The sequence below is a fragment of the Zeus faber genome (assembly GCF_960531495.2).
Source record: "Zeus faber genome assembly, chromosome: 1".
Lineage (NCBI taxonomy): Eukaryota > Metazoa > Chordata > Actinopteri > Zeiformes > Zeidae > Zeus > Zeus faber.
In genome coordinates, this window is record NC_137193.1 from 2,316,406 (window position 1) to 2,333,246 (window position 16,841).

General features: G+C 47.3%; 1 protein-coding gene across 1 annotated transcript; it reads left to right on the top strand.

The window, feature by feature from the left end:
- Positions 1 to 7,004: 7,004 nt before the first annotated feature.
- Positions 7,005 to 15,193, top strand: LOC307240021 (uncharacterized protein; the record flags this gene model as incomplete). The annotated part of the gene is made up of 3 exons (XM_080013596.1): positions 7,005 to 7,284; positions 13,063 to 13,323; positions 14,190 to 15,193. The coding sequence occupies 3 exons, from the start codon at positions 7,005 to 7,007 to the stop codon at positions 15,191 to 15,193; spliced, it is 1,545 nt and encodes a 514-aa protein (XP_079869722.1).
- Positions 15,194 to 16,841: the final 1,648 nt, after the last annotated feature.

The window sequence follows — 16,841 nt, forward strand, 5'->3', positions numbered from 1 at the left end:
TCACCGGGTTACACCGGGATAACGCCAACGCAGTGCTAACGCTAACATCGGGCTAATGCTAACACAGTGCTAAGGCTAATACAGTGCTAACGCTAACACCGGTCTAATGCTAAGCCTCTGCGTGGACACGGCTGGGACTCGAACCCTCGACCACTCAGCCTTTTAGCGACGCTACCTCGGATCATCTCGTTCCTCTTCGGGGCTTTGAGCGGCCGCTGCTCGTGGAATCTGTCAAACGGCGCGCTGGGAATTTTAGTTTGGCCGTGCGCGTCTACAACAGGCATTGCGGTAAAGGGTTCCCGACCAGCCCGGGTGAAATGCGGAGCGATACGACGCTTTACGGCAGTGACGCGCGGGGAGGGTCGTGGCTGGAGGAAGTCAGGTTAACAAGCACGTGAACCCGACAGAGGAGCTGGAAGCCGCCGTTCAGGTGGCAGCCTGCGCAGTGACAACCTGGTGCACAGTGACAACCTGGTGCACAGTGACAACCTGGTGCACAGTGACAACCTGGTGCGAGGCTTGCACAGTGACAACCTGGTGCGCAGTGACAACCTGGTGCACAGTGACAACCTGGTGCACAGTGACAACCTGGTGCGAGGCTTGCACAGTGACAACCTGGTGCGCAGCTTGCACAGTGACAACCTGGTGCACAGTGACAACCTGGTGCACAGTGACAACCTGGTGCACAGTGACAACCTGGTGCGAGGCTTGCACAGTGACAACCTGGTGCGCAGTGACAACCTGGTGCACAGTGACAACCTGGTGCAAGGCTTGCACAGTGACAACCTGGTGCGAGGCTTGCACAGTGACAACCTGGTGCGCAGCTTGCACAGTGACAACCTGGTGCACAGTGACAACCTGGTGCACAGTGACAACCTGGTGCACAGTGACAACCTGGTGCGAGGCTTGCACAGTGACAACCTGGTGCGCAGTGACAACCTGGTGCACAGTGACAACCTGGTGCAAGGCTTGCACAGTGACAACCTGGTGCGAGGCTTGCACAGTGACAACCTGGTGCGCAGCTTGCACAGTGACAACCTGGTGCGCAGTGACAACCTGGTGCACAGTGACAACCTGGTGCGAGGCTTGCACAGTGACAACCTGGTGCGCAGCTTGCACAGTGACAACCTGGTGCGAGGCTTGCACAGTGACAACCTGGTGCGCAGCTTGCACAGTGACAACCTGGTGCGCAGCTTGCACAGTGACAACCTGGTGCGCAGTGACAACCTGGTGCGAGGCTTGCACAGTGACAACCTGGTGCGCAGCTTGCACAGTGACAACCTGGTGCGCAGCTTGCACAGTGACAACCTGGTGCGCAGTGACAACCTGGTGCGAGGCTTGCACAGTGACAACCTGGTGCACAGTGACAACCTGGTGCGAGGCTTGCACAGTGACAACCTGGTGCACAGTGACAACCTGGTGCGCAGTGACAACCTGGTGCGAGGCTTGCACAGTGAAAACCTGGTGCGCAGCTTGCACAGTGACAACCTGGTGCGCAGCTTGCACAGTGACAACCTGGTGCGAGGCTTGCACAGTGACAACCTGGTGCGCAGTGACAACCTGGTGCGAGGCTTGTACAGTGACAACCTGGTGCACAGTGACAACCTGGTGCACAGTGACAACCTGGTGCGAGGCTTGCACAGTGACAACCTGGTGCGCAGCTTGCACAGTGACAACCTGGTGCACAGTGACAACCTGGTGCACAGTGACAACCTGGTGCGAGGCTTGCACAGTGACAACCTGGTGCGCAGCTTGCACAGTGACAACCTGGTGCACAGTGACAACCTGGTGCACAGTGACAACCTGGTGCACAGTGACAACCTGGTGCGAGGCTTGCACAGTGACAACCTGGTGCGCAGCTTGCACAGTGACAACCTGGTGCACAGTGACAACCTGGTGCACAGTGACAACCTGGTGCGAGGCTTGCACAGTGACAACCTGGTGCGCAGCTTGCACAGTGACAACCTGGTGCGCAGCTTGCACAGTGACAACCTGGTGCGCAGTGACAACCTGGTGCGAGGCTTGCACAGTGACAACCTGGTGCACAGTGACAACCTGGTGCGCAGTGACAACCTGGTGCGAGGCTTGCACAGTGAAAACCTGGTGCGCAGCTTGCACAGTGACAACCTGGTGCGCAGCTTGCACAGTGACAACCTGGTGCGAGGCTTGCACAGTGACAACCTGGTGCGCAGTGACAACCTGGTGCGAGGCTTGCACAGTGACAACCTGGTGCGCAGTGACAACCTGGTGCGAGGTTTGCACAGTGACAACCTGGTGCGCAGTGACAACCTGATGCGAGGCTTGCACAGTGACAACCTGGTGCGAGGCTTGCACAGTGACAACCTGGTGCACAGTGACAACCTGGTGCACAGTGACAACCTGGTGCGAGGCTTGCACAGTGAAAACCTGGTGCGCAGCCTGCACAGTGACAACCTGGTGCGCAGCTTGCACAGTGACAACCTGGTGCGAGGCTTGCACAGTGACAACCTGGTGCGCAGTGACAACCTGGTGCGAGGCTTGCACAGTGACAACCTGGTGCGCAGTGACAACCTGGTGCGAGGTTTGCACAGTGACAACCTGGTGCGCAGTGACAACCTGATGCGAGGCTTGCACAGTGACAACCTGGTGCGCAGTGACAACCTGGTGCGAGGCTTGCACAGTGACAACCTGGTGCGCAGCTTGCACAGTGACAACCTGGTGCGAGGCTTGCACAGTGACAACCTGGTGCGAGGCTTGCACAGTGACAACCTGGTGCGCAGTGACAACCTGGTGCGAGGCTTGCACAGTGAAAACCTGGTGCGCAGCTTGCACAGTGACAACCTGGTGCGCAGCTTGCACAGTGACAACCTGGTGCGAGGCTTGCACAGTGACAACCTGGTGCGCAGTGACAACCTGGTGCGAGGTTTGCACAGTGACAACCTGGTGCGCAGTGACAACCTGGTGCGAGGCTTGCACAGTGACAACCTGGTGCGCAGTGACAACCTGGTGCGAGGCTTGCACAGTGACAACCTGGTGCGCAGCTTGCACAGTGACAACCTGGTGCACAGTGACAACCTGGTGCGCAGTGACAACCTGGTGCGAGGCTTGCACAGTGACAACCTGGTGCGCAGCTTGCACAGTGACAACCTGGTGCGAGGCTTGCACAGTGACAACCTGGTGCGCAGTGACAACCTGGTGCGAGGCTTGCACAGTGACAACCTGGTGCGCAGCTTGCACAGTGACAACCTGGTGCGAGGCTTGCACAGTGACAACCTGGTGCGCAGTGACAACCTGGTGCGAGGCTTGCACAGTGACAACCTGGTGCGCAGTGACAACCTGGTGCGAGGCTTGCACAGTGACAACCTGGTGCGTAGTGACAACCTGGTGCGAGGCTTGCACAGTGACAACCTGGTGCGCAGTGACAACCTGGTGCGAGGCTTGCACAGTGACAACCTGGTGCGCAGCTTGCACAGTGACTACCTGGTGCACAGTGACAACCTGGTGCGCAGTGACAACCTGGTGCGAGGCTTGCACAGTGACAACCTGGTGCGCAGCTTGCACAGTGACAACCTGGTGCGAGGCTTGCACAGTGACAACCTGGTGCGAGGCTTGCACAGTGACAACCTGGTGCGCAGTGACAACCTGGTGCGCAGCTTGCACAGTGACAACCTGGTGCGAGGCTTGCACAGTGACAACCTGGTGCGCAGTGACAACCTGGTGCGAGGCTTGCACAGTGACAACCTGGTGCACAGTGACAACCTGGTGCGCAGTGACAACCTGGTGCGAGGCTTGCACAGTGACAACCTGGTGCAAGGCTTGCACAGTGACAACCTGGTGCGCAGCTTGCACAGTGACAAGCTGGTGCGAGGCTTGCACAGCGACAACCTGGTGCGCAGTGACAACCTGGTGCGAGGCTTGCACAGTGACAACCTGGTGCGAGGCTTGCACAGTGACAACCTGGTGCGAGGCTTGCACAGTGACAACCTGGTGCGCAGTGACAACCTGGTGCGAGGCTTGCACAGTAACAACCTGGTGCGCAGCTTGCACAGTGACAACCTGGTGCGCAGCTTGCACAGTGACAACCTGGTGCGAGGCTTGCACAGTGACAACCTGGTGCGCAGTGACAACCTGGTGCGAGGCTTGCATAGTGACAACCTGGTGCGCAGTGACAACCTGGTGCGAGGCTTGCACAGTGACAACCTGGTGCGCAGCTTTCACAGTGACAACCTGGTGCGAGGCTTGCACAGTGACAACCTGGTGCGCAGTGACAACCTGGTGCGAGGCTTGCACAGTGACAACCTGGTGCGCAGTGACAACCTGGTACGAGGCTTGCACAGTGACAACCTGGTGAGAGGCTTGCACAGTGACAACCTGGTGCGAGGCTTGCACAGTGACATCCTGGTGCGCAGTGACAACCTGGTGCGCAGCTTGCACAGTGACAACCTGGTGCGAGGCTTGCACAGTGACAACCTGGTGCGCAGCTTGCACAGTGACGGATGGTTGTGTTTTACACACATAGTTCATGTTTGGCCGAGGAAGAACGTTGACTTCATAGCGGCTCGGGGAGGGAGGGCATGTGCTCTGCGCCCTCCGCGTGTTCTTACTTTGCCGTCGCAGTTCCACAATTACTATTAGTATTTAATGAACGACAAACTCACTCTACAAATAAGAGGATACACTGCAGTGTATGCATGGTCTTACCTGTACTTGTAAGTGAAGTCCATTCTTCTTTCCCTCTGGATAAAAATCTCTGTGACTTTGTTGTGAAAGTCCTGCTCGTCTCCCTTTAGTGTGGAGAGTCCCTCCGTCTGGATGGAGATTACCGCCAGGGGTGAGCGGCGTCCTGGGCCGGTCCCATTGCCACGCTGTGTTTTGGGTCTTTTCAAAGCAGGGAACGACCTTTCCACGCACACTGTTGTAGCCGGTGTAGTCGGCACCAGCTGGAGTAACGTTGTCGCCTCAGGAACGGTCTCTGCGTCAGATCCTTCTGGGCCGAGGGGCCATGAGATCAGCCTTCACTCTCACAAATTCAAAGCGCCTGGCATGTTTCCACAGGCTCTGCCGTGTCTAAATGTTGTACAGTCGACCAAACCAAGGAATGCTAGCTCGCCAAAGTGACCGAATCCAGCTTCCAGTGATAAAACATTTGTTTCCTCTCATCTCTGACTGACTGTTGGCTTCTGGCACTGGCTGTCAGGAGGAGTACGGCACATTCCTGCTCAAACCGCTCGTAGGAGCTGTCAGACTCCTGTCTCTGACTCCAACTGTGTGTCGCAGATTCGCGCGCAACAAATTCCAATGTCCACTACTTTGTTGTGCGGCACTCTAAAGAGCGCATGGCTTTCACCAGAAACCTTCCCATATGACGTGGTGAAAAAGCGGGTTGATGCTTCATTAGGGTGTCATTATCCCAACTATCTGGATCTTCGCCCATAATGCGGAATGAAGCACGCAGATCAGACCGCTACATGCTTACTGTCTGCTACAGCCTGCAATTTGAGCTCCATCTTGTCGGCGCTGCTCTTGGTGAACGTCGCTTCACGACGTCGTCCAGTAAGCGGGTGCGCTTCGTAGACTGACTGAAAAATGTCCCTAGTCCCTCAGCTGTTTTAAAAAAAAAAAGGTTCTACACTCAGGCTGCATTTGGCCGAATGCAAGAGCACAGGGTTCGATTTGTGCGCGTAACAGTGGGTGAATATGGCCTCGGTGAATCCTGGCCTGCACCCCGTTGAGCTCTGATGACATCACAGACACTCCGTCATAAGGCTGAGCTCCCAGCTGTTCCACACACTTGTATTTCTCCAACACTCCCAAGACATACTGGGCTACAGCAGGGGCTCGTCTGTCATCACTCGCATCATCAAAGCCCAAAGACGCCTCGCTCACGTCACATGCCGCCTCGCTTTCAGCCACGTAACGCAACATGACAGAGGCCTGGGCTTTGTTTGTGACGTCTCATCACTCTGTCCCACACTCTGGTCACCTCCAAAACACTCTTGACATGTTTCTCCTTCAACACTAGGGGATGGTGGCTCAGGCGGTAGAGCTGGTGGTCTAGTGATCTAAAGGTCGCTGGTTGGATCCCAGGCTCCTCCTGCTAGCATGCTGTAGTGTCCTTGAGCAAGACACTTAACCCCTAATTGCTCCTGATGGCTGCGTCCGTCAGTGTTTGAACAATTGTAAGTCGCTTTGGATAAAAGCGTCTGATCAATGACTAAATGTAAATGTAAATGTAATGTAACACCATCCCTACCCCGTTTCTCCTGCCATCCACTCCATGGTAGAACAGTTTGTACCTGGCTGTGATACTCCTGGCCTTACTCCCCTTGCACCTGGTCTCTTGTACACATAGTACATCTACCTTCCTTCTCTCCATCATGTCAGCCAGCTCTCTCTCCTTACCCTTCATAGTGCCAACATTCAAAGTTCCTTCTCTCAACTCCACTCTACTCTACTCTATCTCCCTTCTTCCTCTCCTGCTGTCTCCAGACACACCTTCTTCTTCTTCTTCTTCTTGCACCCTGTTGGCTCACGGCACCAGTGGTGTTCCTTGTTGACTGGAGCCTCCACCCATCCCGTATGGAATGGATGGTTTTTACGCCGGATGCCCTTCCTGACACAACCCTCTCTATTCATCCAGGCTTGGGACCGACACTGATGATACACTGGCTTGTGCACCCCCAGTGGCTAGATTATAATCCAGATTTATAAACCGGATTTATAATCCAAAGTGGTGTAATAGATGTGTGTGTGTGTATTTCATTTGATACACTTTGACAAGGGACAAATTGTGATGGCTAGACCACTATATATAATATATAAAATCAACATTCCTAATATGAAATAAGCAAAAATAAATATAAAAGAAAATAAATATTTATAATATAAAATAAATATTTGTAAAATAAATCTTTATATTATAAAATAAACACGTCACTCTTTGACCCGGAAGTAGATCACAGCGCTCACTCTCCCGCCGCCTCCGACACAGACACGTGACCAGAAGCTCCACGACGACAACAACAATGGCGGAGCGGCTCCAACTCGTCACCTTCTCGGTACGAGAGCGAATCTCTGCGGCGGTGGGAGAGCTTCTGTTCCTGTGCGACAAGGTGAAGGTGAGAGAAGAAGTGAGAGACGCGCTGAGCGACAAGGTGATAGCGGCAGGAGGAGACGTTTTCAGAGAGTTTGAAGGCTCTGTGCTGCACTGGGAGAGCGGACGGAGGCGCTCGGAGCAGGAGATGCGGAGGCTGTACAGAGTGCTGGCTTCCATCCTGAGGCCTGGAGTCCAGCTGAGCAGAGCAGGTCTGGACCCTTCATATATATCTTACAGTCAAACATGGAGCCATTTAAACAAAGGGTCTAAACCTCTGTCAGGCCGAAGCGCCACGGTACGGACCTTTTACTTCCGTGTTTGGAGTACAGTGTTCCTGCAATAGAGGAGGCTGCAGTCCCAGGACACATGGACGAAACCCTAAAGCTGACCGTCTAACCTTATACCTAAAGCTAACCGTCTAACCTTATACCTAAAGCTAACCGTCTAACCTTATACCTAAAGCTGACCGTCTAACCTTATACCTAAAGCTGACCGTCTAACCTTATACCTAAAGCTAACCGTCTAACCTTATACCTAAAGCTGACCGTCTAACCTTATACCTAAAGCTAACCGTCTAACCTTATACCTAAAGCTGACCGTCTAACCTTATACCTAAAGCTAACCGTCTAACCTTATACCTAAAGCTGACCGTCTAACCTTATACCTAAAGCTGACCGTCTAACCTTATACCTAAAGCTGACCGTCTAACCTTATACCTAAAGCTAACCGTCTAACCTTATACCTAAAGCTGACCGTCTAACCTTATACCTAAAGCTAACCGTCTAACCTTATACCTAAAGCTGACCGTCTAACCTTATACCTAAAGCTAACCGTCTAACCTTATACCTAAAGCTAACCGTCTAACCTTATACCTAAAGCTAACCGTCTAACCTTATACCTAAAGCTGACCGTCTAACCTTATACCTAAAGCTGACCGTCTAACCTTATACCTAAAGCTAACCGTCTAACCTTATACCTAAAGCTGACCGTCTAACCTTATACCTAAAGCTGACCGTCTAACCTTATACCTAAAGCTGACCGTCTAACCTTATACCTAAAGCTAACCGTCTAACCTTATACCTAAAGCTGACCGTCTAACCTTATACCTAAAGCTAACCGTCTAACCTTATACCTAAAGCTAACCGTCTAACCTTATACCTAAAGCTAACCGTCTAACCTTATACCTAAAGCTAACCGTCTAACCTTATACCTAAAGCTGACCGTCTAACCTTATACCTAAAGCTAACCGTCTAACCTTATACCTAAAGCTAACCGTCTAACCTTATACCTAAAGCTAACCGTCTAACCTTATACCTAAAGCTGACCGTCTAACCTTATACCTAAAGCTGACCGTCTAACCTTATACCTAAAGCTGACCGTCTAACCTTATACCTAAAGCTAACCGTCTAACCTTATACCTAAAGCTGACCGTCTAACCTTATACCTAAAGCTAACCGTCTAACCTTATACCTAAAGCTGACCGTCTAACCTTATACCTAAAGCTGACCGTCTAACCTTATGCCTAAAGCTGACCGTCTAACCTTATACCTAAAGCTGACCGTCTAACCTTATACCTAAAGCTGACCGTCTAACCTTATACCTAAAGCTGACCGTCTAACCTTATACCTAAAGCTAACCGTCTAACCTTATACCTAAAGCTAACCGTCTAACCTTATACCTAAAGCTGACCGTCTAACCTTATACCTAAAGCTGACCGTCTAACCTTATACCTAAAGCTAACCGTCTAACCTTATACCTAAAGCTAACCGTCTAACCTTATACCTAAAGCTAACCGTCTAACCTTATACCTAAAGCTAACCGTCTAACCTTATACCTAAAGCTGACCGTCTAACCTTATACCTAAAGCTGACCGTCTAACCTTATACCTAAAGCTGACCGTCTAACCTTATACCTAAAGCTAACCGTCTAACCTTATACCTAAAGCTAACCGTCTAACCTTATACCTAAAGCTAACCGTCTAACCTTATACCTAAAGCTGACCGTCTAACCTTATACCTAAAGCTGACCGTCTAACCTTATACCTAAAGCTGACCGTCTAACCTTATACCTAAAGCTAACCGTCTAACCTTATACCTAAAGCTGACCGTCTAACCTTATACCTAAAGCTAACCGTCTAACCTTATACCTAAAGCTGACCGTCTAACCTTATACCTAAAGCTGACCGTCTAACCTTATACCTAAAGCTAACCGTCTAACCTTATACCTAAAGCTGACCGTCTAACCTTATACCTAAAGCTAACCGTCTAACCTTATACCTAAAGCTGACCGTCTAACCTTATACCTAAAGCTAACCGTCTAACCTTATACCTAAAGCTAACCGTCTAACCTTATACCTAAAGCTGACCGTCTAACCTTATACCTAAAGCTAACCGTCTAACCTTATACCTAAAGCTAACCGTCAAACCTTATACCTAAAGCTAACCGTCTAACCTTATACCTAAAGCTAACCGTCTAACCTTATACCTAAAGCTAACCGTCTAACCTTATACCTAAAGCTAACCATCTATAACATTATACCTCAACTTAACCACCTATAACATTATACCTCAATTTAACCACCTATAACATTATACCTCAACTTAACCATCTATAACATTATACCTCAACTTAACCATCTATAACATTATACCTCAACTTAACCACCTATAACATTATACCTCAACTTAACCACCTATAACATTATACCTCAACTTAACCACCTATAACATTATACCTCAACTTAACCACCTATAACATTATACCTCAACTTAACCATCTATAACATTATACCTCAACTTGACCACCTATAACATTATACCTCAATTTAACCACCTATAACATTATACCTCAACTTAACCATCTATAACATTATACCTCAACTTAACCATCTATAACATTATACCTCAACTTAACCATCTATAACATTATACCTCAACTTAACCACCTATAACATTATACCTCAACTTAACCATCTATAACATTATACCTCAACTTAACCACCTATAACATTATACCTCAACTTAACCACCTATAACATTATACCTCAACTTAACCATCTATAACATTATACCTCAACTTAACCATCTATAACATTATACCTCAACTTAACCACCTATAACATTATACCTCAACTTAACCATCTATAACATTATACCTCAACTTAACCACCTATAACATTATACCTCAACTTAACCATCTATAACATTATACCTCAACTTAACCACCTATAACATTATTCCTCAACTTAACCATCTATAACATTATACCTCAACTTAACCATCTATAACATTATACCTCAACTTAACCACCTATAACATTATACCTAAACTTAACCATCTATAACATTATACCTCAACCTAACCATCTATAACATTATACCTCAACTTAACCATCTATAACATTATACCTCAACTTAACCATCTATAACATTATACCTCAACTTAACCACCTATAACATTATACCTCAACTTAACCATCTATAACATTATACCTAAACTTAACCATCTATAACATTATACCTCAACTTAACCACCTATAACATTATACCTAAACTTAACCATCTATAACATTATACCTCAACCTAACCATCTATAACATTATACCTCAACTTAACCATCTATAACATTATACCTCAACTTAACCACCTATAACATTATTCCTCAACTTAACCATCTATAACATTATACCTCAACTTAACCATCTATAACATTATACCTCAACTTAACCATCTATAACATTATACCTAAACTTAACCATCTATAACATTATACCTCAACCTAACCATCTATAACATTATACCTCAACTTAACCATCTATAACATTATACCTCAACTTAACCATCTATAACATTATACCTCAACTTAACCACCTATAACATTATACCTCAACTTAACCACCTATAACATTATACCTCAACTTAACCATCTATAACATTATACCTCAACTTAACCACCTATAACATTATACCTCAACTTAACCACCTATAACATTATACCTCAACTTAACCATCTATAACATTATACCTCAACTTAACCATCTATAACATTATACCTCAACTTAACCATCTATAACATTATACCTCAACTTAACCACCTATAACATTATACCTCAACTTAACCATCTATAACATTATACCTCAACTTAACCACCTATAACATTATACCTCAACTTAACCACCTATAACATTATACCTCAACTTAACCATCTATAACATTATACCTCAACTTAACCATCTATAACATTATACCTCAACTTAACCACCTATAACATTATACCTCAACTTAACCATCTATAACATTATACCTCAACTTAACCATCTATAACATTATACCTCAACTTAACCATCTATAACATTATACCTCAACTTAACCACCTATAACATTATACCTCAACTTAACCACCTATAACGTTACAGCTGAACTTAATGAGTTCCGTTCGCATTGAACAGCTGAATATGATTCCTCTGTCTCAGCTGCAGAAACAATGAATAATAATCGGACACAAATTAAATCCCTTGTATGCAAAGCTGAAGTGACGAGCAGAGCAACGGCAAAGTGGACAGTCAGTGATGTTACTAAACAAAAGTTGTTGTCTTTAAATTTCCTGTAACTTTCAACAGCAAAAAAGTGGAGTAGAAAAATATGTTTATATTTGCGGTGATGACAGTAATGAGGTCAGCCCCCCGTGGTGACGTCAGGTGACCACGGCGATGCGTTATGGTCACAGCCCTTGCCTAGTACTCCTGAAACTGCAGCCTGCTCTTGCAGGAACATACTATGGCGTGTTTGACAGAATAAGACTGACCAGATAAGTAACTTGACAAGGGCCTGGATAAACATGTGGTGCTGGAGATTTCACTTTGATTCCCCTGCCCAGGATGTTGCCTTTGCATTTGTAGCAAATGGTACATGAGCATTTATTCACTTTTCTTTTCTTTATTTTTTTTTTTATAAGTAGTTTCTGACTGAACTAGGTGTAAATCTACTATTTTATATTAAAAAAAACACATTGTTGATATCAAAAACAGACATCCTTGATATCAAGAATTCAATTATCGATATCAAGAAATCTCATTGTTGATAGCAACATTACCAATTCTTGATATCAGTAATACCAATTATTGATTATAATTGATTTTTTCCAAACCGCTTCCCATTGCTTTCAATGCAGAATTGCAATCAAGGATGTGACTGTTGATATCAAAAATTCATATTGTTGATATCAAGGTTTTTCTCAATGAATTCCCATCAACAATTTGAATTATCAAAAATGTACTTCTTATATATCTTATCTTTTGATATCAAAACCTTAAATTTTGCAACTTGTTAGAAAAAGTGAAACGCTCAAACGGCTAGCCATTAATGTGATGCATCGCACTCGCACGCTTTGTGAAACTGACAACTCGCCAACATCTTTGTGTTCAGCCAAACGCGCTGACTACATTCACCGGCTTCCCTTTTTAGAATGGAAATGGCCACTCCCCGGTTTGGTATTTAGACTGAATATCGGCCGATCCCCAAATTCCGGCTGTCGATGTTCACCTGTTCTTCACAAACCCTGGCACCCAGCTCCTCCGCGCAGGGTTCCAAAGTGTAGTTTACCAAGACACTGAATCCCAAACCACTCCCTGGCGGCGGCGGCTGCCTCCGGCGTCTGTGCCAGTTTTCCACTTTTCCTGAATTTTCCCCCGGGGTTGATGACACGCCATCTTACTCTTTTTAAACTTTTGCATCGAGAATCTTCTTCCGTCCCTTACGAATGTACCTGTTTTGCTATTCTGTTTTTGTGGTCGTGACATTTCCAACTCTCTGCGGCCGTAGATTTGACGGCGCTGCAGGGTGCCGAACGTTGATCAAGGTGCAGATCTGCACCGTAGCGATCGGATGATGAGAAACCTTGAAAGCTTTCATAAAAATGAGTGGAATTATAGTGGAATGAGCCAATGTGGGGGGTTCACACGGCTGTTTTATCTGTGTTTCTACCGCCAGACCTGTACCGGTGCTCCGATGATGGAGAGAGTGCTCATCAAAGCCAAACTGAGGTGAAGAGAGAGGCAGAAGCTGTAGCCAGCACCTCAACTCAACAGATGGAAACACAGGTAGTAGAAATTGAAGTACAACTAGATCCAGAAGATCCAGCTGCTGCTTTGGAACCAGCTGGTGCTGAGCAGCTGCTCTCTTCACACGGCTCTGAGACTGAGACTGAAGACAGCGATGGAGGTTGGGAGGAGACCACAGAACCTCCGTCAGGTAACTGCTTATTACTTCTCCCACCAAGTTGCCCTGTCCGGTCACCTTCACATGGCTGGTTGACCGGATCAATGTAAGGAGGAAATCATTTCCTCAATAGTAAATACTACACGTCACCAAAATGATTCGAGCACTACAGACATTCACAATGCTAATTAAGCTTCGTGGATATTTATAGTTTGCCGAAATCATCAAATGGTTAAAGGCTTTATAGTTTAGGAAGAGGTTCACAGTTGCTTTCTACTTCCGTTTCTCAGGGTGGTTCAAGAGGTTTATTCGTCACATACATATACATACTTTCATACATATATGCAGTGAAATGTAATGGTGGTTGGGTTTTTACGGATTTAAAAACGAGGCTGCACAGATCTACTAATCATAGGTTTCATAAACTACCCCGAGGGTATGAACTGTATCAACTGCAGAGGCTGTCCAGCTGTTTGAAGGACCTGTGGTCCATAGCTGTCAGCCAGCCAGCCCTGCATCAAGGTCAACGTTGACTTGTTGATTGGTACCACCGCTCCCAAGTTATTGGTTCTTTGAGGCTGGGAGTCACTAATGCCCAGCTGCTGGATGGGCAACGTAGCCTGAAGTTGCCCCCCAGGAACATGCCGCTGACCTTGCTCAATAATGTTCTGTGGCCGAACAAAGGATATTTGTCTAGCAAATGGGGGTTTGGAAAGAATGAAGCCCTCCATCAGAAATACACTCTTCACTGATGTCGTCAGCAAAGGTTTTGCAGCTTATCTCGCTGTCAGTTTGGTCATGGAGATGGAATGTCCCCAAATGGATATACTTCAATTCTTAGTTCCTTCTCTGGCTGTTTTCTAATCCATTCTTTTCTCCCTCACCATCTCTCCTTCCAGCAGGGACATCCCGGTTCACCGACTTCATCTGCAGACATATGAAGAGTCACAGCGAGCTCTATGCCCAGCAGCTGAGACTCGACCAGATCGGAGCGGAGAGTCACCTCCCCTCCCCGGTGCCTCGGCCAACGGGAACCCCTGGGACGCCGAAAGACGCGCCGCAAAATCACAGTTGTGCCCAGTGCGGAAAAACGTTCAGGTGGCCAAGTCGTCTCAAAGCCCATCAGAGCATCCACGCGGGGGGCGGCCCGTGCTACTGCGACCGCTGCGGGAAGCGTTTCTTCGACGAGGATAAACTGAAGAAACACGAAGGCGCGCACACGGGACAGCGGCCGCACCACTGCGGGCAGTGTGGAGAAGCCTTTTCGGAAAAGGCCAAACTGGAAGAGCATCGGCGGGTTCATACGGGGGAGAGGCGGCACCTGTGTGAGCAGTGCGGGAAGGGCTTCTATAAACAAAGCCACCTCAAAGTACACCAGCGGCTTCACTCTGGGGAGAGGCCGTTCCTCTGCGAACAGTGCGGCAAGAGGTTCATCGACACGAGCAAACTGAGGATACACGAGCGGATTCACACGGGGGAGAAGCGGTACTGCTGCCCACTGTGCGCCAAGGCCTTCTGCGACGTCACCCAGTTGAAGCTGCATGAGAGCGTCCACTCGGGAGAGCGGCCGTTCCGGTGCGAACAGTGCGGGAAGCGCTTCATTGAATACAGGAAGTTGGCGAGGCACGAGCGCATCCACACGGGAGAGAGACCGTTCAACTGTGAACAGTGCGGGAAGAGTTTTGCCGAGTCGAGCAGTCTGAGGAAGCACCAACGCATCCACACGGGGGAGAGACCCTTCGTCTGTGTACAGTGTGGGAAGGGTTTTATAGAGGCGTGTAAATTAAAGATACACGAACGCCATCACACGGGGGAGAAGCCGTACGGCTGTTTACAGTGCGGTAAGAGCTTCACGCAGTCGTGGCTGCTGAAGAGACACCGGTGCGACCAAACGCGGCATTAACCCTCGGCCCAAACCTTGAAGGTGTTTGGGTCTCGTGTGGATCCGAGCTGTAGTTGTGGAGCCAGGTCTCAGGCTGACGCTGCCTTCTTCCACAAGAGCTGTTCCAACTGTTATTACAGCTGTTCTAATGTTATTACAGCTGTTTTAACTGTTATTACCGCTGTTATTACTGCTGTTCTAATGTTATTACCGCTGTTATTACTGCTGTTCTAACTTATTACCGCTGTTCCAACTGTTATTACAGCTGTTCTGTTATTACCACTGTTCCAACTGTTATTACCGCTGTTTTAACTGTTATTACAGCTGTTTTAACTGTTATTACAGCTGTTTTAACTGTTATTACCGCTGTTTTAACTGTTATTACAGCTGTTTTAACTGTTATTACAGCTGTTTTAACTGTTATTACCGCTGTTCCAACTGTTATCACAGCTGTTCTAATGTTATAACAGCTGTTTTAACTGTTATTACCGCTGTTATTGCCGCTGTTCTAACTGTTATTACAGCTGTTCTGTTATTACAGCTGTTCTAAAAAAAATACAATCTGGAATTTATCAGTCTGGGGCCAAATAAATACTGTTAAGATGGTGGTTGCTCAACAATTTAACTACATATCAATGGTATTACCATTACTTGACCAGTTTATTCTTCCATATGTAATGGATTTAGTTGGGCTCGTCAGCGGGGGAGTGATATATGTATGATTAATGATTTATGTAGAGATGCAACTTTTAAAGCAAACCAGGAGTTGGTTGACGGGGAAGGGAATTCTTGAAATACCTCCAGTTAAGGAGTAGAAGGGAGTGTGTTCAAACTTAACAGAAGTTTAGAGGAATCTTAATATGAAGAAGCTCTTTGATTTACCGAACGTAATGCAGTGTAATACAAAACATTAATACTCAAAGTGAGAGAAGTGTGAGAATCTAAGGTTAATCTGGCAAAGGGACTGACAAAATGATACATGGGCCTGATACTCATAGAATGTGTTGGAAATGTAAGGAAGCACGTGGCACCTTCTCACATGCTTCATGGGAATTCTCTGTGGTTCTTCCCTTTTGGAGGGAAGTGCTAGTGATAAAAGTGGAGTCCTTGGTGATAAAAACCCTTTTTTTTAACCACAGGCTGTCACCACAGCACAGCTCGGACTAACACTGACAGGTTGCATTATTGCGCGAGAGTGAACGGTACAAAAAGGGAACTTTAAGCAAGTCTGGGATCGTTCCTTCCTGCACATGAAGGGCTTACTGCATTAAAAGGTTGTGGAAGAATCCAAGGCTCAATATTTTCATGACTGGACATGTATGGTGTATTAAAATTTGTGAGCTGTGGGATGTAATCAACTGTCTTTGTTATATATATATATATATATAAACCCTTATCAGTCCCACAACTGGAAGATTTGTGAGTTCTCTGCATTCACCATCCTAGTAAGTGACGTCGGAGCATCTAGGGGCAGTAGCTGCCATGTAGAGGCGCCCGGGCGCAGTTTGGGGGTTAAGTGTCAGTTAAACTGTCGGCAGTTTATCTGCAAGTGGAGTTCGAATTCTCAACCTGCAAAGCTTCTTTAGTAATCACCCTGAAGCGCTTGCAACGGCTCCTCCATCCAAGCTCCTGTGGACGACCTGTGGGGTGGCAAGAGCTCAGCATTTCT